Below are 25478 nucleotides of genomic sequence, written 5' to 3'. Positions count from 1 at the left end.
CAGGACATGTCCTCTTCTCATTGCTACCATCAAAGCGGTGCAGGACCCTGAAGACATACTCTCAAGGTTTTAAAAATGCCTTCTTCCCCTCCGCCATTAGATTTATGAACAGTCCGTGAACCCCCGAATAACTCCTCTCTATTCCTCTTTTGCACTAGTTATTTAGTAATTATACTAAGACCCTCTGACATAGGAGCAAAATTAGACCATTTGGCCCATCAAGTCTGCTCCACCATTCCATCATGGCTGATCCAGTTTTCCTCTCAGCCCCAATCTCCGGCCTTCTCCTCATATCCCTTCATGCCCTGACCAGTCAACCTCTGCCTTAAATATACATAAAGACTTGGTTTCCACAACTGCCTGTGGTAAAGAATTCCACAGATTCACCACTCTCTGGCTAAAGAAATTCCTCCTCATCTCCGCTCTAAAAGGATGCCCCTCTATTCTGAAACTGTGTTCTCTGGTCCTAGACACTCCCACCATAAGAAACATCCTCTCTACATCCACTCTATCAAGGCTTTTCACCATTCGTTAAGTTTCAATGAGTTCACCCCTTATTCTGAATTCTAGTGAATACAGGCCCAGAACCATCAGACACTCTTCATATGACAAGCCATTCAATCCTGGAATCATTTTCATGAACCTCCTTTGAACCCTCTCCAGTTTCAGCACATCCTTTCTAAGATAAGGGACCCAAATCTGCTCATATACTCAGTGAGGTCTCACCAGTGCTTTATAAAGTTTCAACATTATACCTGCTTTTATATTCTAGTCCTCTTGAAATGAATGCTAACATTGCATTTGCTTTCCTTATCACAGACTTGACCTGCAAATTAACCTTCAGGGAATCTTGCATAAGGACTCCCAAATCCCTTGTGCCTCAGATTTTTTGAATTTTCTCTGCATTTATAAAATAGTCTACACTTTCATTTTTTCTACCAAAGTGCATGTCCATACACTTCCTGACACTGTATTCCATCTGCCACTTCTTTGCCCATTCTCCTAACCTGTCTAGGTCCTTCTGTAGCCTCTTTACTTCCTCACAACTACCTGTCCCTCCACCTATCTTCATTATCGTCAACAAACTTTGCAACAAAGCCATCAATTTCATCATCCAAGTCGTTGACATATGACTTAAAAAGAAACATAATATTTTTAAGTATTGCACCGTACTGCTGCCACAAAGCAGCACATTTCATGATGTCCTCAGTGATAATCATTCTGATTCAGTGACATTGTCCAGCTCGTCCTCCTTCCCCCACCCCCACCATCTAATTCTGGCTCTTCCCCTCCGCAACTTCCTTTCCAGTCCTGATGAAGGGTCTCAGACTGAAACATCAACTGTTTATTCCCCTCCATAGGTGCTGCCTGACCTGTTGAGTTCCTCAAACATTTTGTGTGTGTTGCTTTGGAATTCCAGCGTCTGCAGAAACTCTTGTGTATGTGACATGGTCTACATAGACTTCAGCAAGGCCTTTGACAAGATGCTACATGGTCTAGGTTACATTGCATGAGATTCCGGCAGAGAGGATGTATCAATCAATGTCTTGTTGATATGAAGCAGAGAGTGTGAGTGGAAGGTTGTTTTTCAGTCTGAAGGCCCGTGACTAGTGGTGTTCCCCAGGGGTCAGTGCTGGGCCCATTGTTGTTTGCCATTTATAGAAACAATTCTGTAATAGCTCTGGTCAGCTCATTATAGGAAGGATGTGGAAGCTTTAGAGAGGGTGAAAAGGAGATTTAGCAGGATGCTGCCTGGATTAGAGAGGGTGCAGAGGAGATTCACCAGGATGCTGCCTGGATTAGAGAGGGTGCAGAGGAGATTCACCAGGATGCTGCCTGGATTAGAGAGGGTGCAGAGGAGATTCACCAGGATGCTGCCTGGATTAGAGAGGGTGCAGAGGAGATTTACCAGGATGCTGCCTGGATTAGAGAGGGTGCAGAGGAGATTCACCAAGAGGCTGCCTGGATTAGAGAGGGTGCAGAGGAGATTCACCAGAATGCTGCCTGGATTAGAGAGGGTGCAGAGGAGATTCACCAGGATGCTGCCTGGATTAGAGAGGGTGCAGAGGAGATTCACCAGGATGCTGCCTGGATTAGAGAGGGTGCAGAGGAGATTCACCAAGAGGCTGCCTGGATTAGAGAGGGTGCAGAGGAGATTCACCAGGATGCTGCCTGGATTAGAGAGGGTGCAGAGGAGATTCACCAAGAGGCTGCCTGGATTAGAGAGGGTGCAGAGGAGATTCACCAGGATGCTGCCTGGATTAGAGAGGGTGCAGAGGAGATTCACCAGGATGCTGCCTGGATTAGAGAGGGTGCAGAGGAGATTCACCAGGATGCTGCCTGGATTAGAGAGGGTGCAGAGGAGATTCACCAGGATGCTGCCTGGATTAGAGAGGGTGCAGAGGAGATTCACCAGGATGCTGCCTGGATTAGAGAGGGTGCAGAGGAGATTCACCAGGATGCTGCCTGGATTAGAGAGGGTGCAGTGGAGATTTACCAGAATGCTGCCTGGATTAGAGAGGGTGCAGAGGAGATTCACCGGGATGCTGCCTGGATTAGAGAGTGTGCAGAGGAGATTTACCAGGATGCTGCCTGGATTAGAGAGGGTGCAGAGGAGATTTACCAGGATGCTGCCTGGATTAGAGAGGGTGCAGAGGAGATTCACCGGGATGCTGCCTGGATTAGAGAGTGTGCAGAGGAGATTTACCAGGATGCTGCCTGGATTAGAGAGGGTGCAGAGGAGATTCACCAGGATGCTGCCTGGATTAGAGAGGGTGCAGGGGAGATTTACCAGGATGCTGCCTGGATTAGAGAGGGTGCAGTGGAGATTTACCAGAATGCTGCCTGGATTAGAGAGGGTGCAGAGGAGATTCACCAGGATACTGCCTGGATTAGAGTGGGTGCTGAGGAGATTTACCAGGATGCTGCCTGGATTAGAGAGGGTGCAGAGGAGATTCACCGGGATGCTGCCTGGATTAGAGAGTGTGTCTAACGAGGAGATTCACCAGGATGCTGCCTGGATTAGAGAGGGTGCAGAGGAGATTCACCAGCATGCTGCCTGATTAGAGAGGGTGCAGAGGAGATTTACCAGGATGCTGCCTGGATTAGAGAGGGTGCAGAGGAGATTCACCAGGATGCTGCCTGGATTAGAGAGGGTGCAGAGGAGATTCACCAGGATGCTGCCTGGATTAGAGAGGGTGAAGAGGAGATTCACCAGGATGCTGCCTGGATTAGAGAGGGTGCAGAGGAGATTCACCAGGATGCTGCCTGGATTAGAGAGGGTGCAGAGGAGATTCACCAGGATGCTGTCTGGATTAGAGAGGGTGCAGAGGAGATTCACCAGGATGCTGCCTGGATTAGAGAGCGTGTCTAACGAGGAGATTCACCAGGATACTGCCTGGATTAGAGAGGGTGCAGAGGAGATTCACCAGGATGCTGCCTGGATTAGAGAGGGTGCAGAGGAGATTGACCAGGCTGCTGCCTGGATTAGAGAGGGTGCAGAGGAGATTCACCAGGATGCTGCCTGGATTAGAGAGGGTGTCTAATGGGGAGAGGTTGAGTGAGCTGGTGCTTTCCTTTTTGGAGCAATGGAAGAGGGGAGGCAATTTAATTGAGATGTAAAGATTAGTTAAAGGCTGGATTAGATCGAAGGCAGCCAGAAACTTTTCTTCTAGAGTGGAAATCCTACCACGAAGGGTCAAAATTTTAAGGTGACTGGAGGAGGAAAGTATGGGGGGGGGGGGGGGGGGGGGAGATGTCCGAAATAGGTTTTTTTTTTTAAACACAAAGTCGGAACTTGATGCCAAGGGTAGCTACCAGGCAAATACATTAGGAACATTTAAGAGACGTGGATGATAGAGAAATGGTGGGCTATGTGGAAGGAAAGGGTCAGCACAACATTGTGGGCTGAAGGGCCTTTACTCTGCTTTAGTGTTCAATGTTCTGTGTTTGAAGTCAGAGGTGTTGCATTTTGGGATGTCAAACTAAAGCAGGATATGTTCGAACCCTGAGGAGTGTTGTGGAGCACTAGTGTACAGTTCTCTGAACGTGGCATCATAGCCAGTCAGGACAGTGAGTGCAGTGGTTGGGATATTATCTACCTTTGTACAAGGTGTTGGTGAGGCTGCAGTTAGAGTATCAACTTCAGTTTCCATCATCTTGTTGTAGGAAACTGGAGAGAGTGCAGAGCTGATTTACAAAAACATTGCCTGGAATCGAGGGCCTGATTTATAGGGAGAGGTTGAGCAGGTTAGGGTTTTATTCATTGGAGTGTAGGAAAATGAAGGATGATCATACAGAGCTCAGCAAATGAAATAAAAGTGCAGAAGGGCCGTTGTTGGGAGTAGGACTGTCAGGCTTTGGATCTGGGTAAAATGCTGTTGAGGTTCCCTTTTTTTGACTACCTAGCATAGCAAATGACCTTTGTGTGTTCTTCGTGCTGGATGTTGGAGAACTGGGAGACCCAGAGTCTCCTGGATTGCTACGTCTGTGTGAAGTGCATCCGGCTGCAGATCCTTGAAGACCGTGTTAGGGATCTAGAGCAGCAACTGGACGACCTTCGGCTTGTACGGGAGAGTGAGGAGATCATCGATCGGAGTTACAGGGAAGTAGTCACCTCTATGTCAACTGGACGACTCTCGCCCTGTACGGGAGAGTGAGGAGATCATCGATCGGAGTTACAGGGAAGTAGTCACCTCTATGTCAACTGGACAACTTTCGGCCTGTACGGGAGAGTGAGGAGATCATCGATCAGAGTTACAGGGAAGTAGTCATCCCTATGTCAACTGGACGACTCTCGGCCTGTACGGGAGAGTGAGGAGATCATCGATCGGAGTTACAGGGAAGTAGTCACCTCTATGTCAACTGGACGACTCTCGGCCTGTACGGGAGAGTGAGGAGATCATCGATCAGAGTTACAGGGAAGTAGTCACCCCTATGTCAACTGGACGACCTTCAGCGTGTACGGGAGAGTGAGGAGATCATCGATCGGAGTTACAGGGAAGTAGTCACCTCTATGTCAACTGGACGACTCTCGGCCTGTACGGGAGAGTGAGGAGATCATCGATCAGAGTTACAGGGAAGTAGTCACCTCTATGTCAACTGGACGACTCTCGGCCTGTACGGGAGAGTGAGGAGATCATCGATCGGAGTTACAGGGAAGTAGTCACCTCTATGTCAACTGGACGACTCTCGGCCTGTACGGGAGAGTGAGGAGATCATCGATCGGAGTTACAGGGAAGTAGTCACCTCTATGTCAACTGGACGACTCTCGGCCTGTACGGGAGAGTGAGGAGATCATCGATCAGAGTTACAGGGAAGTAGTCACCTCTATGTCAACTGGACGACTCTCGGCCTGTACGGGAGAGTGAGGAGATCATCGATCGGAGTTACAGGGAAGTAGTCACCCTGAAGTTGCAGGAGGCGGGCAGCTGGGTGACCGTCAGGAGAAATGGAAATATAAATAGGCAGTTAGAGCAGAGCACACCTGTGGCCTTTCTCCTCAATAATAAGTATACTGTTTTGGTTACTGTTGTGGAGGTTGACCTCCCAGGAGAATGCCACAGTGACCGGGTTACTGACACTGAGCACAGGTCCATGGTGCAGAAGGGAAAGAGGGAGAAGAGGGGAGCGGTAGTGATAGGGGACTCGATAGTGAGGGGAACAGACAGGAGATTTTGTGGATGTGAACGGGACAGCCAGATGGTATGTTACCTCCCAGCTGCCAGGGTCAGGGATGTCTCGGATTGCATCCACAACATTTTGGAGAGGGAGGGGGAGCAGCCTGATGTCTTGGTACATATTGGCAGCAATGACGTAGGAAGGAAAAGCAAAGAGGTCCTGAAAAGAGAATTTAGAGAGCTAGGCAGAAAGCTGAGAAGCAGGACCTCAAGGGTAGTAATTCCTAGGTTGCTGCCTGTGCCACGTGACAGTGAGGGTAGAAACAGGATAATTTGGCAGATAAATGTGTGGCTGAGAAGCTGGTTCAGGGGGCAGGGCTTCAGATTCTTGGATCATTGGGATCTCTTGAGGGAGGTTTGATCTGTTCAAAAGTGACGGGTTGCACCTGAACCTGAGGGGGGCCAATATTCTTGCAGGCAGGTTTGTTAGAGCTGCTGGGGAGGGTTTAAACTAACTTGGTAGGGGAGTGGGAACCGGAGTGAAGGGACTCAGCATAGGACAGATGGTAAAAAAGCAAAGAGGAATAGACAGAGTGGACAGCCAGTGCCTCTTCCCCAGGGCACCACTGCTCAGTACAAGAGGACATAGCTTTAAGGTAAGGGGAGGGAAGTTCAAGGGGGATATTAGAGGAAGGTTTTTCACTCAGAGAGTGGTTGGTGCGTGGAATGCACTGCCTGAGTCAGTGGTGGAGGCAGATACACTAGTGAAATTTAAGAGACTACTAGACAGGTATATGGAGGAACTTAAGGTGGGGAGGATATATGGGAGGCAGGGTTTAAAGGTCAGCACAGCATTGTGGGCCGAAGGGCCTGTACTGTGCTGTATTGTTCTATGTTCAAAGATAGTGTGCAGTCAATCTGTCAGGAAGGGCAGTTAGGTGATGGGACAAAATTGCAGCCAGCAAGGTGAGTATCAGTACATTAGGGATGCAGATTGAAAAAAGGTAGCAAATACTGTACTCAAAGTGTTATATCTCAGTGCACATATTATAAGAAATAAGATGGATGATCTTGTTGCACTATTACAGATAGTCAGGTACAATGTTCTGGTCATCACTGAATCGTGGCTGAAGGATGGTTGTAGTTGGAATCTGAGTATCTAAGGTTACACATTGTATTGGAGGGATAGGAAGGTAGGCAGAGGGGCTGGTGTGGCTCTACTGGTAAAGAATGGCATCAAATCAGTAGGGAGCTGTAACATAGGATCGGAAGATGGTGAATCCAACAAAGAGCATAAAGAAGCAGCAAGTTTTTTGACAGCAGTTATTGATTGAAGTACTGTGCAGATGCAACAGGAGCTTTCTCACGCAGGACTTTCGACGGGAAACCCAGTCTCTATAAAAGAGAGGTTCCGCCTAGCGGAGTGGTCTGAGGCAAAGTAGGAAGGCCTTGGCTCAATAGGGCTTCAGCAAGAACAGGCAGAGGCAAAGTAAGTAGGTGAGTTCATTCCTTATTTCTTATGTAAATCTTGAGAGAATAGGGGTTATGTCAACAGACCCAGTGATCTGTTCCAAATGTCAGATGTGGGATTTCCCGAGACTCCCCGATGGCCACATCTGCACCAGGGGCATGGAGACCTGCAGGAAGGTAGTCACCCCGAGTACAGGAGACAGATAAATGGGTGATTGTCAGGAGAGGGAAGGAAGAGTGTCAGATAGTGGAGAGCACCCCTGTGGCCAACCCCATCAACAGTTAGTACTCCATTTTGAGTGCTGTTGGGGGGGGACGATCTACCTGGGGGAAGCAACGGTGACTGTGCCTCGGTCTGGCCCTGTGGCTCAGAAGGGTAGGGAAAGGAAGAGGATGGCAGCAGTAACAGGGGACTCTATAGTCAGGGGGATGGATAGGTGATTCTGTGGACGCAGAAAGGAAACACAATGGTAGTTTGCCTGTCAGGTGCCAGGATTCATGATGTTTCTGAACGCATCCACAATAACCTGAAAAGGGAGGGTGAGCAGCCAGAAGTCGTGGTATCAATGACATAGGAAGAAAATCATAGAACACAGAAATCCATTACCGGCCCTTTGGCCCACAATGTTGTGCCGACCATGTAAGCTACTCTAGAAGCTGCCGAGAATTTCCCTCCCACATAGCCCTCTGTTTTCCTAAGCTCCATGTATTTATCTAAAAGGCTCTTAAAATATCCTAATGTATCCTACCCTAAAATACCCTAATGTAAATGTGTGCAGGATAGTTTTTTTGCAGCAATACATAGCGGTACCGACTAGAGAAGGGGCAGTGTTGGATCTCCTGCAAGGGAATGAAATAGGTCAGGTGACGGAGGTATGTGTTAGGGAGCACTTCGGGTCCAGTGATCACAATGCACATTAGTTTCAATATAATTATGGAGAAGGATAGGACTGGACCCAGGGTTGAGATTTTTGATTGGAGAAAGGCTAACTTTGAGGAGATGCGAAAGGATTTAGAAGGAGTGGATTGGGACAATTTGTTTTATGGGAAGGATGTAATAGAGAAATGGAGGTCATTTAAAGGTGAAATTTTGAGGGTACGGAAGCTTTATGTTCCTGTTAGGTTGAAAGGAAAGGTTAAAAGTTTGAGAGAGCCATGGCTTTCAAGGGATATTGGAAACTTGGTTAGGAAAAAGAGAGATATCTACAATAAATATAGGCAGCATGGAGTAAATTAGGTGGTTGAGGAATATAAAGAACTTAACAAGGATCTTAAGAAAGAAATTAAAAAAGCTAAGGTACGAGGTTGCTTTGGCAAGTAAGGTGAAAATAAATCCAAAGGGTTTCTACAGTTATATTAATAGCAAAAGGATAGTGAGGAATAAAATTGGTCCCTTAGAGAATCAGGGTGGACAGTTACGTGTGGAGCCAAAAGAGATGGGGGAGATTTTGAACAATTTCTTTTCTTCGGTATTCACTAAGGAGAAGGATATTGAATTGTGTAAGGTAAGGGAAACAAGTAGGGAAGTTATGGAAACTATGACGATTAAAGAGGAGGAAGTACTGGTGCTTTTAAGGAATATAAAAGTGGATAAATCTCCGGATCCTGACAGGATATTCCCTAGGACCTTGAGGGAAGTTAGTGTGGAAATAGCAGGGGCTTTGACAGAAATATTTCAAATGTCATTAGAAACGGGGATGGTGCCGGAGGATTGGCGTATTGCTCATGTGGGTCCATTGTTTAAAAAGGGTTCTAAGAGTAAGCCTAGCAATTATAGGCCTGTCAGTTTGACGTCAGTGGTGGGTAAATTAATGGAAAGTATTCTTAGAGATAGTATATATAATTAAATGGATAGACAGGGTCTGATTAGGAACAGTTAACATGGATTTGTGCGTGGAAGGTCATGTTTGACAAATCTTATTGAATTTTTTGAAGAGGTTACGAGGAAAGTTGACAAGGGTAAAGCAGTGGATGTCATCTATATGGACTTCAGTAAAGCCTTTGACAAGGTTCTGCACGGAAGGTTAGTTAGGAAGGTCCAATCGTTAGGTATTAATATTGAAGTAGTAAAATGGATTCAGTTGTGGCTGGATGGGAGATGCCAGAGAGTAGTGGTGGATAACTGTTTGTCAGGTTGGAGGCCGGTGACTAGTGGTGTGCCTCAGGGATCTGTACTGGGTCCAATGTTGTTTGTCATATACATTAATGATCTGGATGATGGGGTGGTAAATTGGATTAGTAAGTATGCAGATGATACTAAGGATAATGAAGTAGGTTTTCAAAGCTTGCAGAGAGATTTAGGCCAGTTAGAAGAGTGGGCTGAACGATGGCAGATGGAGTTTAATGCTGATAAGTGTGAGGTGCTACACTTTTGTAGGAATAATCAAAATAGGACATACATGGTAAATGGTAGGGCATTGAAGAATGCAGTAGAACAGAGTGATCTAGGAATAATAGTGCATAGTTCCCTGAAGGTGGAATCTCATGTGGATAGGGTGGTGAAGAAAACTTTTGGTATGCTGGCCTTTATAAATCAGAGCATTGAGTATAGGAGTTGGGATGTAATGTTAAAATTGTACAAGGCATTGGTAAGGCTGAATTTGGAGTATTGTGTACAGTTCTGGTCACCGAATTATAGGAAAGATGTCAACAAAATAGAGAGAGTACAGAGGAGATTTACTAGAATGTTATCTGGGTTTCAGCACCTAAGTTATAGGGGAAGATTGAACAAGTTAGGTCTTTATTCTTTGGAGCGTAGAAGGTTGAGGGGGGACTTGATTGAGGTATTTAAAATTAAGAGGGGGATAGATAGAGTTGACGTGGATAGGCTTTTTCCATTGAGAGTAGGGGAAATTCAAAGAAGAGGACATGAGTTGAGACTTAGGGGGCAAAAGTTTAAGGGTAACACGGGGGGGAATTTCTTTACTCAGAGAGTGGTAGCTGTGTGGAATGAGCTTCCAGTAGAAGTGGTAGAGGTAGGTTCGGTATTGTCATTTAAAGTAAAATTGGATAGGTATATGGACAGGAAAGGAATGGAGGGTTATGGACTGAGTGCAGGTCGGTGGGACTAGGTGAGAGTAAGCGTCGGCACGGACTAGAAGGGCCAAGATGGTCTGTTTCCATGCTGTAATTGTTATCTGGTTATATTGTTATCTGCCTCCACCACCATCGCCGGCAGCCCATTCCACGCACTCACCACTCCGTGTGGAAATACTTACCCCTAACATCCCCTCAGTACCTTTTCCAAGCACCTTTAAACTATGCCCCCTCATGTTAGCCATTTCAGCCCTGGGATAAAGGGAGGAGGTCGTGAAAACAGAATACAGGGAGTTAAGAAAGAAGCTGAGAAGCAGGACCTCAAGGGGTGAATTCTCAGGATTACTGCCTGTGCCACGCGACAGTGAGGATAGGAATAGAATGAGGTGGCAGATAAATGTTTGGCTGAAGAATTGGAGCAAGGGGCAGGGATTCAGATTTCTGGACAATTAGGACCTCTTCTGGGGCAGATGCCAGTTGTACAACAGGGATAGTGTCACATCTATGGATTTGGCAGCACAGTAGTTACGGCAATTTCACTTGTGAATATGCACGTGTCAGCTAATTATTATTTCATTGTGATAGTATTTAACTCCATTCATTCCGTTGTAGTATTTGTCGAGACTTGGACACAGCAACGCTTCGCTGCCCGTTTGCATTCGGCCTTGCCGGAGAAATTGGACTGTCGAGTCAGCTGACTCTGGAGACTAGCGGAATTCGTTTTATTCTTTCTTGTTCTTTTCAGCCGCAGTGTAGGCTTCGTTTTTCCATTTGAGAGTTTTAGTCAACGGCCCTGTTTGGCCTGGCGTTTATTGTTCTTTCCCCTTTAACACTGTTCGCATTGAAGTCTGTGAACTGTCGACCTGCTTCAGTGTCTCTCACTCCGCACTTGGGCCGTATCCAAACCTGGTGACAGCAAGTCTCGAACACACAAAGATGGACCCAGCAGAGAGACAGCAGCTGACCTTGGCCGTGAGATTCATTGGTCAGGTAGGAGACAAGCGACAGGCAATGGAATCTGTTCTCAGTGAAGTTATGGAGGCAATGAGGCAGATAATCTCGTGCCAACAAGCCCAGTTCACGGCCGCCGTCCACGAACATACTGTGAACAGCCAGCATCAGCTGACATCCATTAACGTTCTCACCAACACATTTCAGCAGCCTCAGTCCCACTCCCAGCATCTCACACGTCTTCCTTTTCCGCTGCCCCAACATTCTCTGCTACTAATGCTCCCGCTCCTGTGCCCAGACCAGAGCCGACTCCTGCATTCGAACCCCCACAGACACCCGCGTCCATTCAGGAACCAAGTACTCCACCTCCAGGCAGATATTCTGGTGATCCCGATGGTTGCAGGAATTTTATTACCCAATGTGAGCTGACTTTCCAAGCCCAGCCTGGTCGTTTTAATGATGATGCATGAAAACTGGGGAACGTGGTCAATCTTCTGACGGACCTCCACTCAGCCTGTTCAGTGCTTTACAGGAGCAAGGATACCCCGCAGCCCAGTCATTCCAACATTTCGTGGCAGAGTTAAGAAGGGTTTTTGATCTTTGAGTACGGGGTCAGGAGGCTGCCCACCAGCTCTTGGACCAGCACCACGGCAGAGGAACGGTGAGAGCCTAAGCATTTAAAATCTGTACCCTTGCAGTAGAGACGGGTCGGTTCTCTCTTCGGTCAGTCAGCTTCCCCAATTCTGTAATGCTCGCAGCTTCTTTGTCGCGGAGGTCTCAGAACCACGAGCTTAAGGTGTTTATCGACTCTGCTGCAGCCAGAAACCTTATGGACATCTCTCTCGCTCAAAGATGGGGAGTTCCAACTCAGGAATTGAGAGAAAAGATCAACGTAGTGGGCTGGACGGTTGACCTCTGGAAACCGGCCAGATCCACCTTTCCACCCAACCCCTCCAACTGGTGCTCGAAGGCAACTATCATGAAGAAATATCTTTCTATCTGGTTAGTTCACCTGAACTGCCACTGGTACTTGGTCTCCCCTGGTTAATCCAACATAACCCACGGATCGATTGGTCTCTGAAGGTACTCCAAGAGTGGGGACCGGCCGGCATGCCTGTCTCCCTGTCTGGGCCCAGCTCAAGCTCCATTCCATGAACCCCCTCCTGTGTCAGCTGAGGGTGTGGACCTGTCTGGGCCCAGCTCAAGCTCCATTCCATGAACCCTCTCCTGTGTCAGCTGAGGGTGTGGACCTGTCTGGGCCCAGCTCAAGCTCCATTCCATGAACCCCCTCCTGTGTCAGCTGAGGGTGTGGACCTGTCTGGGCCCAGCTCAAGCTCCATTCCATGAACCCCCTCCTGTGTCAGCTGAGGGTGTGGACCTGTCTGGGATTCTGCTCAAGCTCCATTCCATGAACCCCCTCCTGTGTCAGCTGAGGGTGTGGACCTGTCTGGGATTCTGCTCAAGCTCCATTCCATGAACCCCCTCCTGTGTCAGCTGGGGATGTGGACCTGTCTGGGATTCTGCTGGAATATGCCGATCTCCTTGAGATTTTCGGCAAAAGAAAGGCCACCATCCTGCCCCCCCCCCCCCCCCGCCCCACACCGGCCATACGACTGTGCCATAGACCTCCAACCTGGCACTAGTCCTCTCTGGGGCCGGCTCCTTTCCCTCTCTTGTTCTGAAACGGTGGCCATGGAGGAGTACATCAAGGAGACATTGAGCACAGGGTTTATCAACCTCGCCGGCAGGAGCGGGCTTCTGTTCTGTGAGCAAGGAAGATGGCCAGCTTCATCCCTGCATCGATTCTCGGCCCCTGGACGACATCACTGTGAAGAACCACTACCCTCTTCCCTTGCTGGCATCTGCATTTGAAACCTCCATGGAGCAACCATATTTTCCAAAACTGATCTGCGCAATGCTTACAGTCTGATTCGCGTAAGAGAAGGGATGAGTGGAAAACAGCTTTCAACACCTCTAATGGCCGCTATGAATACCTGGTGATGCCTCTTGGTCTGGCCAATGCCCCCGCTGTATTCCAGGCCTTGGTTAACGATGTGCTCAGGGACATGGTGAACCAGTTTGTGTTTGTGTATTTGGATGACATCCTTATCTATTCCAGTTCTTATCAGGAGCACGTCCGGAGAGTACTCAGACGCCTTCTCGAAAACGACCTGCACGCCAGGCCTGAAAAATGTGAATTGCATAAAGACCAGGTGTTGTTTTTGGGGTATATACTTACCCCATCCAGTGTTCAGATGGACCCTAGTAAAGTTCAGGCAGAGGCCCGAACCGTCTACAGTCCAACAGGTACGGTGCTTCATGGGGCTTGTGAACTTTTATCATCTGGAATTTCAGCTCCAATTAATGCACTGACCACTGGACAGACGCTGCCAACCGAGCATTTTCCCAGCTAAAGCGACGCTTCACCACCGCCCCACTGCTGCAACACCAGACCCATCTCAGCCGTTCACTGTCGAGGTGGACGCATCCGATGTCTGCATTGGAGCTGTCCGCTCTCAGCGCTGGTCTGCGGATCGCTAGCTGCACCCTTGTGCCTTTCTTTCCCGATGCTTGACTCCGGCCGAGAGGAATTACAACGTTGGGAACCGGGAGCTTCTGGCTGTCAGGGAGGCCCTGGAGGAATGGTGACACTGGCTGGAGGGAGCAGAGCGTCCATTCTTGGTCTGGACAGATCACAAGAACCTCTCTTATATTCAGGATGCTCAGAGACTCAACTCTCGTCAAGTCCTGTGGGCTCTCTTCACACGGTTCAATTTCATCCTCACTTATCGTCCCGGCAGCAAGAACACAAAGGCTGACTCTCTCCCGGCAGTTCGACGGATCTGAGGACGATGCCGATCCGGAGCCCATTCTTCCTCGTTCGTGTATCGCAGTGATCTGGGGAATAGAGCCAGGGGTGAGGGCCGCCCAGCAACCAGATCCAGGCCCGGATGGGGAACCTACCAACCGGCTGTTTGTCCCTGCTCGATGCGTTCCAAAGTGTTGGAATGGGGTCACTCCTCCCATCTGGCTGAACATCCGGGAATTTGACAGACTCCGGAGTTTATAAAGAGACAATTTTGGTGGCCGTCTATGTCCCAGGATGTCCACGACTTTGTATCTGCCTGTCCCACCTGTGTTCAGAACAAGACATCACGCCAGTGCCCTGCGGGTCTGTTATGTCCACTGCCTGTGCCCCACCGCCCCCGGTCCCTCTTCTCAGTAGATTTCATCACTGGTCTGCCCCCATCCAATGGAAACACCACCATTTTGGTCATTGTGGATTGATTTTCCAAGGCTGTCCATTTCACTGCCCTCCCCAAGCTCCCATTGGCTCGTGAGACTGCCACACTCATGGTTCAATATGTGTTCAGGTTCCATGGCTTCCCTCAAGACAGTGTCTGATCGTGGACCACAGTTCACTTCCCACTTTTCGAAGGCTTTCTGCTGTCTTGTAAGAGCCATGGCCTCTCATCTGTGTTCCACCCCCAATCCAATGGTCAAGCTGAGAGTGAACCAGGAGTTGGAGACAATCCTGCACTGTCTTGCCTCTTCCAACCCCGTCCTGGAGCTCCCAATTGGTTTGGGCAGAGATTGCCCACAATAAGCTCCAGTTGTCCTCCATCGGTATGTCTCCCTTTAAATGCCAGAAGGGATTCCAGCTCCCGATCTTCCCTGAGCAGGAGATTGACGTAGGAGTTCCTGCTGCTGCCCAGAATGGACTTGGATCCTGGCGAAGGACATCTTGGACAAGTCGCTGATCCGGGACTTCCAGCGGATGCAGGTCTGTGGTGCCTCAGGGGCTGTGCCTAGAGAGGGGGCCCCTGTCACAACCACGGATTCGGCAATTGTGCTCGTGTATATGCTCATGTCAGCTAATTATTATTTTGTTGTGATTGTATTTAACTCCATACTTATCATCATTGTGCTTGTCGAGACTTGGACACAGCACAGCAACGCTTTGCTGCCCGTTTGCATTCGGCCTTGCCTGAGAAATTGGACTGTCGAGTCAGCTGACTCTGAAGACTAGCGATGTTCGGTTTATATTTAGTTATTCCTTTCAGCCGCAGTGTAGGCGTCGTTTTTCCATTTGAGAGTTTTAGTTATGGCTCTGTTTGGCCTAGCATTTATTGTTTTATTTCCCCTTTAACACTGTTCGCATTAAAGTCTGTAACACTTCAGTGCCTCTCACTCCACACTTGGGCCATATCGGAACTAAGTGACAGACAGGTTGCACTTGAATCTGAAGGGGACCAATATTCTTGTGAGCAAATTTACTAGAGCTGTTGGGAGTGGTTTATAAAACATAAGAAATAGGAGCAGGAGTCAGCTATCCGATCCATTGAGTCTGCCCCGCCATTCAATAAGATCATGGCTGATCTGTCGGTAAACTCAGCTCCATCTACCTGCCTTTTCCCCATAACCCTTAATTCCCTTACTCTGTACAAACCTATCTAACTGTTTCTTAAATATATTTAGTGAAGAAGCCTCAACTGCTTCCCTGGGCAGAGAATTCCACAGATTCACCACTCTCTGGGAGAAACAGTTTCTCCTCATCTCCGTCCTAAATCTTCTCCCCTGAATCTTGAGGCAATGTCCCCAAGTTCTAGTCTCACCTACCAATGGAAACAACTTTCCTACTTCTAGCTTATCTATCCCTTTCAAAATTGTGTATGTTTCTATAAGATCCCCTCTCATTCTTCTGAACTTCAGAGAGTATAGTCCCAGGCGACTCAATCACTCCTCCTAGGTTAACCCCTTCATCTCTGGAATTAACCTGGTTAACCTCCTCTGCACTGTCTCCAAAGCCAGTATACACTTCCTCAAGTATGGAGACCAGAACTGCACACAGTACTCCAGGTGCGGCCTCACCAGTACCCTGTACACTAAACAAGTATAGCAGGGCAATGGGAACCAATATGACAGAGCTGAGGATCAGCCAGTAGGATTACAAGTAGATGATGGGTGTAACATGAATATAAGGAAGGACAAGCTGATGATTAGGTACAAATTCAGACAGCAAAGAGTTAAATTGTACCATGGAGGCAAACTTCGAAAGGGTGAAGAATGCAGGACTGAAGGTGCTGTATGTAAATCTGCATAGCATTCAGAATAGGGTGGATGAACTCATGGCACATTAGAGATTGGTCAGTATGACGTGGACATCACTGAGTGTGGCTGAAAGAAGGTCACAGTTGGGAGTTTAACATCAAAGGATATACTTTGTATTGAAAGGACAGGCAGGAGGCATAGACGGTGGTGGAGTGGCTCTGTTGGTAAGAGATGGAATTACATATTTAGAAAGAGGTGACATGGGGTCAGACATGGGATCTTTCTGGGTGGAGTTAAGAAACTGCAATGGTTAAAAAAAAACTATGGGAATCATATATAGGCCTCCAAATAGTAGCCAAGATGTGGGGTTGAGATTGCAAAGGGAGCTGGAAAAGGCATGTAATAAGGGTGATGACATAATTGTCATGGGGGTCTTCAATATGCAAGGGGATTGGGGAAATCAGGTGATGTTGGATCGTAAAAGAAGGTATTTGTTGAATGCCTATGAATGGCTTTTAGAGCAGCTAGTGCTTGGACAATGACTCCCATCCACTCCATAATGTACTGGTTAGGCACAGGAGTACATTCAGCCAGAGACTCATTCCACCGAGATGTAACACTGAGCGTCATAGGAAGTCATTCCTGCCTGTGGCCATTAAACTTTACAACTCCTCCCTCGGAGTGTCAGACACCCTGAGCCAATAGGCTGGTCCTGGACTAATTTCCACTTGGCATGATTAACTTACTATTATTTAATTATTTATGGTTTATATTGCTATATTTCTACCTATTCTTGGTTGGTGCGACTGTAACGAAACCCAATTTCCCTCGGGATCAATAAAGTACGTCTGTCTGTCTGTCTGACCCTATTTAGGGAAAGGCTATCTTAGATTGGGTGTTGTGTAATAACCCAGCTCAAAGGTCTTCAGGTGGATAAGTCACCTGGGCCAGATGGACTACGTCCCAGAGTCCTGAGAGAGGTTGCTGAGAGATAACAGATGAATTAGTCATGATCATTCAAGAATCACTTGATTCTGGTGTGATCCTGGAGGACTGGAAGATTGCAAATGTCACTCCACTCTTTAAGAAGGGAGGAAGGCAAAAGGAAGGAAATTATAGGCCAGTTAGCCTAACCTCAGTGGTTGGGAAAGTGTTGGAGTCTATTATTAAGGATGAGGTTTCAGGGTTGTTGGAGACTAATGATGAAATAACTCAAAGTCAGCATGGTTTCTGTTAAGGGAAATCTTGCCTGACGAATCTGTTAGAATTCTTCAAGGGAGTAACAAGCAGGGTGGACAAAGGAGAGGTAGTGGATGTAATTTACTTGGATTTTCAGAGGGCATTTGATAAGGTGCCATACATGAGGCTAATTAACAAAATAAAATCCTATAGCATTACAGGAAAGATACTGGTATGGATAGAGGAATGGCTGACAGGCAGGAGGCAGTGAGTGGGAATAAAAGGGCCTTTTCTGGTTGTCTGCCAGTGACTAGTGGTGTTCCTCAGGGATCAGTATTGGGACCACTGCTTTTCACATTGTTTGTCAGTGATTTGGATAATGGATTTGATGGCTTTGTGGCAAAGTTTGGGATGATACGAAGATAGGTGGAGGGGTAGGTAGTGCTGAGGAAGCAGTGCGATTGTAGCGGGACTTAGATTGGAAGATTGGGCAAAAAAGTGGCAGATGGAATACACTGTTGGGAAATGTTTGATAACGCAATTTGGTAAAAAGAAAATTCAAATATCAGGGGTACAGAGGAACTTAAAAGTCCTCGTACAAGGCTTTGCAGAAGGTTAATTTACAGGTTGAGTCTGTGATAAAGAAGGCAAATGCAATGTTGGCATTTATTTCAAGGGGAATAGAATATAAAAGCAAGGAGATAATGCTGAGGCTTTATATGACACTAGTCAGGCCGCACTTTGAGAATTGTGAACAGTTTTGGGCCCCATATCTCAGAAAGGAGGTTTTGTCATTGGAGAGAGTCCAGAGGAGGTTCACGGGGATGATTCTGGGAACATATGAGGGGCATTTGGCAGCTTTGGGCCTGTACTCACTGGAATTTAGAAGTATGCATGGGGACCTCATTGAAACCTGCCAAATGTTGCAGGACTAGATAAGGTGGATGTGAAGAGGATGTTTCCTATGGTGGGGTTATCCAGAACTAGAGGGCAGAGCCTCAAAATTCAGGGGCGACCCTTTAGAACAGAGGTAAGAATGATTTTTTTTTGCCAGGGAGTAGTAAGTCTGTGGAATGATCTGTCACAGACTGTGGTGAAGGCCAAGGCTGTGCATATACTTCAGGCAGAAGTTGATCGTTTCCTGATTGGTCAGGGCATCAAAGGATATGGGGCTGAGTCAGATCTGGGATCAGCCATGATGGAATGGTGGAGCAAACTCGATGGGCTGAATGGTCTAATTCTGCTCCTATGTCTTATGGTCTAATCCTTGTAGGTTGAGTTAAGAAACCGCAACTGATTGGGGAAATCAGGTTGGTAATAGATCTCAAGAGAGCGAGTTTGTTGAATGCCTACGAGATGGCTTTTTAGAGCAGTTTGTTGTTGAGTCTACCAGGGGATCAGCTATACTGGATTGGACGTTCTGTAATGAACCAGAGGCAATTAGGGAGCTGAAGGTAAAAGAACCCTTATGAACCAGTGATCACAATATGATTGAGTTCAACTTGAAATTTGAAAGGGAGAAGTGAAGTCTGATGTAGCAGTATTTCAGTGGAGTAAGGGAAATCACAGTGGTATGAGAGAGGAGTTGGCCAAAGTAAATTGGAAGGAGCTGCTGGCAGGGATGTCAACAGAGCAGCAATGGTGTGAGATTCCGGGAAAAATGAGGAAGGTGCAGGACATGTGTATTCCAGAAATGAAGAAATACTCAAATGGTAAAATATAGTACAACTGTGACTGACAAGGGAAGTCAAAGCTAATGTAAAATCAAAAGAGAGGGCATACAACAAAGCAAAATTTAGTGGGAAGACAGAGGATTGGGAAGCTTTTAAAAACCTACAGAGAGCAACTAAAATAATGATTAGGAAAGATGAAATGTGAAAGCAACCTCACAAACAATATCAAAGTGGATAGTAAAAGCTTGTTCAATTATGTAAAAAAATAAAAGATGAGAGTGGTTATAGGACCACTAGAAAATGAGGCTGGAGAAATACCTACAAGGGACAAGGAGATGAACTTGTGTGCCAGATGTTGTAGGCTGTGAGAGAAGAGATGTGAGTACAGTTTCTATTACAAGGGAGAAGGTGCTCAAAAAGCTGAAAGATCTAAGGGTACATAAGTCACCCGGACCAGATGAACTGAACCCCTGGGTTCTGGAAGAGGCAACAGTACAGATTGTGGAGGCATTAGAAATGATCTTTCAAAAATCATTGGACTGTGGCAAGGTGCCAGAGGACTGGAAAACTGCAAATGTCACTCCACTCTTTAAGAAAGGAGGAAGGCAGCAGAAAGGAAACTATAGACCAGTTAGCCTGACCTCAGTGGTTGGGAAGATGAAGTCAGTCTGGTTTCCTTAAGGCATATATGTCAAACTCAAGGCCCGCGGGCCAAATCCGGCCCGCGGTGGAATTATCTTTGGCCCACGAGATAATATCTAATTACTATTAAAGCTGGCCCCAGTAATCGAAGCGCCTATGGCGTATGATATGGCTAATGCTGAGTTTATTCAGGTACCAGGTTTTCAGGGTTTTTAGTGTTTATTCGGCAGTCTTCTTCATAAGAAACGGAATTTGTAAAGTGAAACGCTTTGTAGTTATAGCAGAGACTGAGACACATGAGAGCAGGCTGAAAAAACGGAGACAACGAAAGCTGCGTTCGCACGCATCCGACTGATCCGGCCCGCATGAAGCTGCATTTTGCTCAATCCGGCCCGTGACCTAAAATGAGTTTGACACCCCTGCCTTAAGGGAAAATCTTGCCTGATTAACCTGCTTGAATTCTTTGAGGAGAGTACAAGTAGGTTAGATAAAGGGGATGCAGTGGATGTTGTAGATAAGGACTTTCAGAAAACCTTGGACAAGGTGACGCACACGAAGCTGCTCACCAAGTTAAGATTCCATCGAATTACAGTTAAGTTACTGGCATGGTTAAAACATTGGTTTATTGGTAGGAGGCAGTGAATGGGAATAAAAGGATCCTTTTCTGGTTGGCTGCCAGTGACTAGTGGTGTTCCGCAGGGGTCGGTGTTGCGACCGCTTCTTTTTAAGCTGTATATCAATGATTTAGATGATGGAATAGATGGCTTTGTTGCCAAGTTTGCAGATGATACGAAGATTGGTGGAGGGCAGGTTGTGTTGAGGAAACAGGTAGGATGCAAAAGGACTTAGGCAGATTAGGAGAATGGGCAAGAAACTGGCAAATGAACCCCACGCACCCCTCATACAATCTCTTCTCCCTCCTGCCGTCTGGGAAAAGGCTCCGAAGCATTCGGGCTCTCACGGCCAGACTATGTAACAGTTTCTTCCCCCAAGCTATCAGACTCCTCAATACCCAGAGCCTGGACTGACACCTTGCCCTACTGTCCTGTTTATTATTTATTGTAATGCCTGCACTGTTTTGTGCACTTTATGCAGTCCTGTGTAGGTCTGTAGTCTAGTGTAGCTTTCTCTGTGTTGTTTTTTTTTACGTAGTTCAGTCTAGTTTTTTGTACTGTGTCATGTAACACCATGGTCCTGAAAAAAGTCTCATTTTAACTGTGTACTGTACCCGCAGATATGGTCGAAATGACAATAAAAGTGACTTGACTTGACAATATTGGAAAATACATGGTCATGCATTTTGGTAGTAGAAATAAATGTGCAGACTATTTTCTAAACGGGGAGAAAATCCAGGAATCTGATATGCAGAGGGACTTGGGAGTCCTTGTGCAGAACACTCTGAAGGTTAGCTTGCAGGTTGGGTCAGTGGTGAGGAAGGCAAATGCCCTGTTAGCATTCATTTCTAGAGGTCTAGAATACAAGAGCAGGGATGTGATGCTGAGGCTTTATGAGGCACTGGTGAGGTCTCACCTTGAGTATTGTGAACAGTTTTGGGCCTCTCATCTTAGAAAAGATGTGCTGGCTTTGGAGAGGGTCCAGAGGAGGTTCACAAGGATGATTCCAGGAATGAAAGGGTTATCATACAAAGAACATTTGATGGCTTTGGGTCTGTACTCACTGGAATTCAGAAGGATGATGGGGGTGGGGTGGGGATCTCATTGAAACCTTTCGAATGTTGAAAGGCCTAGACAGAGTGGATGTGGAAAGGATGTTTCCCATGATGGGGAAGTCTAGGACAAGAGGGCACAGCCTCAGGATAGAGGGGCATCCATTAAAAACAGAGATGTGGAGAAATGTCTTCAGTCAGAGGATGGTGCATTTGTGGAATTTATTACCACAGGCAGCTGTGGAAGCCAGGTCATTGGTGTATTTAAGGCAGAGCTTGCTAGGGTCTTGATTGGACATGGCATCCAGGGAGAAGGCCGGGGCGTGGGGCAGAGGAGGGAGAAAAGGATCAGCCATGATTGAATAGCAGAGCGGACTTGATGGGCCAAATGGCCTAATTCTGCTCCTATTTCTTATGATCTTACAGAAGCATAGAAAACTACAACGGGCATAGATCAGGTGAATGCACACGGTCTCTTTCACAGGGCTGGGGAATGAAGGACCAGAGGGCACAGGTTTAAGGTCGAGCGGCAGACACTTAATAGAAACCCGAGTGGCAACTTCTTCACAGAGCAGGCAATATGTAGAGCGAGCTGGAAGACGGATATGTGGATAAAAGGGAGATTCAGTACAGAGAGTGGCCGGGATGTAGAGCGAGCTGGAAGAGAACGGATATGTGGATAAAAGGGAGATTCAGTACAGAGAGTGGCCGGGATGTAGAGCGAGCTGGAAGAGAACGGATATGTGGATAAAAGGGGGATTCAGTACAGAGAGTGGCCGGGATGTAGAGCGAGCTGGAAGGCGGATATGTGGATAACAGGGAGATTCAGTACAGAGAGTGGCCGGGATGTAGAGCGAGCTGGAAGAGAACGGATATGTGGATAAAAGGGGGATTCAGTACAGAGAGTGGCCGGGATGTAGAGCGAGCTGGAAGAGAACGGATATGTGGATAAAAGGGAGATTCAGTACAGAGAGTGGCCGGGATGTAGAGCGAGCTGGAAGAGAACGGATATGTGGATAACAGGGAGATTCAGTACAGAGAGTGGCCGGGATGTAGAGCGAGCTGGAAGAGAACGGATATGTGGATAAAAGGGAGATTCAGTACAGAGAGTGGCCGGGATGTAGAGCGAGCTGGAAGAGAACGGATATGTGGATAAAAGGGGGATTCAGTACAGAGAGTGGCCGGGATGTAGAGCGAGCTGGAAGAGAACGGACATGTGGATAACAGGGAGATTCAGTACAGAGAGTGGCCGGGATGTAGAGCGAGCTGGAAGAGAACGGATATGTGGATAAAAGGGGGATTCAGTACAGAGAGTGGCCGGGATGTAGAGCGAGCTGGAAGAGAACGGATATGTGGATAAAAGGGGGATTCAGTACAGAGAGTGGCCGGGATGTAGAGCGAGCTGGAAGAGAACGGACATGTGGATAAAAGGGGGATTCAGTACAGAGAGTGGCCGGGATGTAGAGCGAGCTGGAAGACGGATATGTGGATAACAGGGAGGCTCAGTACAGAGAGTGGCCGGGATGTAGAGCGAGCTGGAAGAGAACGGATATGTGGATAAAAGGGAGATTCAGTACAGAGAGTGGCCGGGATGTAGAGCGAGCTGGAAGAGAATGGATATGTGGATAACAGGGAGATTCAGTACAGAGAGTGGCCGGGATGTAGAGCGAGCTGGAAGACGGATATGTGGATAACAGGGAGATTCAGTACAGAGAGTGGCCGGGATGTAGAGCGAGCTGGAAGAGAACTGATATGTAGAATGGGGACAGATGGCCCAAATGCAGGCAAATAAGACGAGCTTTGATGGGAATTGTGGCTAGCACAGATGAGATGGGCTGAAAAGCTTGTTTCCAGACTGTTTGCTCCATGTCTGAGGGGCGATTGGGCAAGATCTTGACCAGAGGGGGTGGAAGGCAACTGAGGAAGGTCGGGAGGGCTGTTTCCTTTGGCAGAGGGTCAGTGATGGAGAGAGTGTCTCCACCCCTCATACTCTGTCCTCAAAAACCACAACTCTCCTGAAGAGCCTGAAGCCTCCCTAACACAAGTACCCCTCCCCAGAACCATCCCCTCCCACACAAACTGAATTCCCCACCCCCATCAGGACTGTCGCCTCTGGGGACAACTTAACCCCTCACTGGGAACCCACTCTTCCTCAGGAACTAGCTTGCTCCTTCATGAAAACCATCCCCCACTCTCCACCCCCTCATGGGGCATTCCCATCACTGGGATGACCCTTTCCCACCTACCTTGTTCCATGAAGCATCCCGTCAGCCACAACCCCTCCCCTCACCAAAGCATTCCTCCCCCCCCCCACCCCCGGGACCACAATCCCTCCCTGGGAATCCTTTACGAGATGATCTCTCCCCTCCCTCCTTGGGATGCTCTTCCCCCTCCCATCTTGGACCAGGTCCCTTTCCCGGAACCCCCCCCCCCCACACAGGACTCTCTTCTCCTCCTGATTCAGGACATGGATGCCCCCACCCTCCCCAGGATGCTCCCAGCCTCCGTGGGGCATTCCCCCTGGGAACACACAGCCAACAGCCCCACCCACCTTGGTCCTGGGTGCGATCAGGTAGATGAGGCAGAGCACGGGCATGCTGAGGAAGAGGCTGCTGGAGATGAAGATGAGCCAGATGGTGCGGCTGCCCCTCCACCAGGTCAGTTTGCCGCACCAGATGGACGTCAGGACCTGCTGGCAGATCGGGTGGGCCACAAACTGTGGGAGGGGCAAGGGCACAGCGTCAGTGGCAAGTGGTTGTGGGGAGGGGGAGAAAAAAAAGAGAGAGAGAGAGAGAGAGAGAGATGGAGATAAAGGGGGTGGAAGGTTCAGAGACGGAGGGGTGGAGGGTTCAGAGACAGAGGGGTGGAGGGTTCAGAGACGGAGGGGTGGAGGGTTCAGAGATAGAGGGTGGAGGGTTCAGAGACGGAGGGGTGGAGGGTTCAGAGATAGAGAGGGGTGGAGGGTTCAGAGACGGAGGGGTGGAGGGTTCAGAGACGGAGGGGTGGAGGGTTCAGAGACGGTGGGGTGGAGGGTTCCGAGACGGTGGGGTGGAGGGTTCCGAGACGGAGGGGTGGAGGGTTCAGAGATAGAGAGGGGTGGAAGGTTCAGAGACGGAGGGGTGGAAGGTTCAGAGATAGAGAGGGGTGGAAGGTTCAGAGACGGAGGGGTGGAGGGTTCAGAGACGGAGGGGTGGAGGGTTCAGAGATAGAGAGGGGTGGGGGGTTCAGAGATAGAGAGGGGTGGGGGGTTCAGAGATAGAGAGGGGTGGAGGGTTCAGAGACGGTGGGGTGGAGGGTTCAGAGACGGTGGGGTGGAGGGTTCAGAGATGGAGGGGTGGAGGGTTCAGAGACGGAGGGGTGGAGGGTTCAGAGACGGTGGGGTGGAGGGTTCAGAGATAGAGAGGGGTGGAGGGTTCAGAGATAGAGAGGGGTGGAGGGTTCAGAGACGGAGGGGTGGAAGGTTCAGAGACGGAGGGGTGGAAGGTTCAGAGACGGAGGGGTGGAGGGTTCAATGACGGAGGGGTGGAGGGTTCAGAGACGGAGGGGTGGAAGGTTCAGAGACGGAGGGGTGGAAGGTTCAGAGATGGAGGGGTGGAAGGTTCAGAGACGGAGGGGTGGAGGGTTCAGAGATAGAGAGGGGTGGAGGGTTCAGAGACGGAGGGGTGGAGGGTTCAGAGACGGAGGGGTGGAAGGTTCAGAGATGGAGGGGTGGAAGGTTCAGAGACGGAGGGGTGGAGGGTTCAGAGATGGAGGGGTGGAAGGTTCAGAGACGGAGGGGTGGAGGGTTCAGAGACGGAGGGGTGGAAGGTTCAGAGACGGAGGGGTGGAGGGTTCAGAGACGGAGGGGTGGAGGGTTCAGAGACGGAGGGGTGGAGGGTTCAGAGATAGAGAGGGGTGGAGGGTTCAGAGATAGAGAGGGGTGGAGGGTTCAGAGATGGAGGATGCTTTCTACCCACCAGACCCCCCACCTCCAGCTCACCCTCTTCTGGTTGTAGTTGACAGCCAGCCGGAGCCGGCCCAGGTTGGGGATTCCCTCCTCGAAGGCCTGGTTGTCCATGTCATCCTCGACCTGGTCCTCTCCGCAGTCATTGAGGATGGCGTTGACCTCACTCTGGTTCCGGCACATGCCGAGAAGCTCGACGGCCAGATCCTGGCACAGTTCCTCCAGGTTCAGGTACTCCGGCTGCAGGG

At 48.5% G+C, this 25478-nt stretch overlaps 1 protein-coding gene across 1 annotated transcript in view; it reads right to left on the bottom strand.

The window, feature by feature from the left end:
- trpc2b (transient receptor potential cation channel subfamily C member 2b) overlaps positions 1–25478 on the bottom strand; it is a 102633-nt gene that overhangs the window by 57175 nt on the left and 19980 nt on the right. The window contains exons 3-4 of the mRNA XM_073044422.1: positions 25267–25470; positions 23839–24003 (exon numbers count right to left, since the gene is read on the bottom strand). Of these exons, the coding sequence (XP_072900523.1) occupies positions 23839–24003; positions 25267–25470 (369 nt within the window). The remainder of the gene's footprint in view (positions 1–23838; positions 24004–25266; positions 25471–25478) is intronic.

Source organism: Hemitrygon akajei, chromosome 4 (assembly GCF_048418815.1).
Source record: "Hemitrygon akajei chromosome 4, sHemAka1.3, whole genome shotgun sequence".
NCBI classification, from domain to species: Eukaryota; Metazoa; Chordata; class Chondrichthyes; order Myliobatiformes; family Dasyatidae; genus Hemitrygon; species Hemitrygon akajei.
The sequence above is the reverse complement of the archived record's forward strand: the minus strand, read 5'-3'. Positions and strand labels throughout refer to the sequence as shown.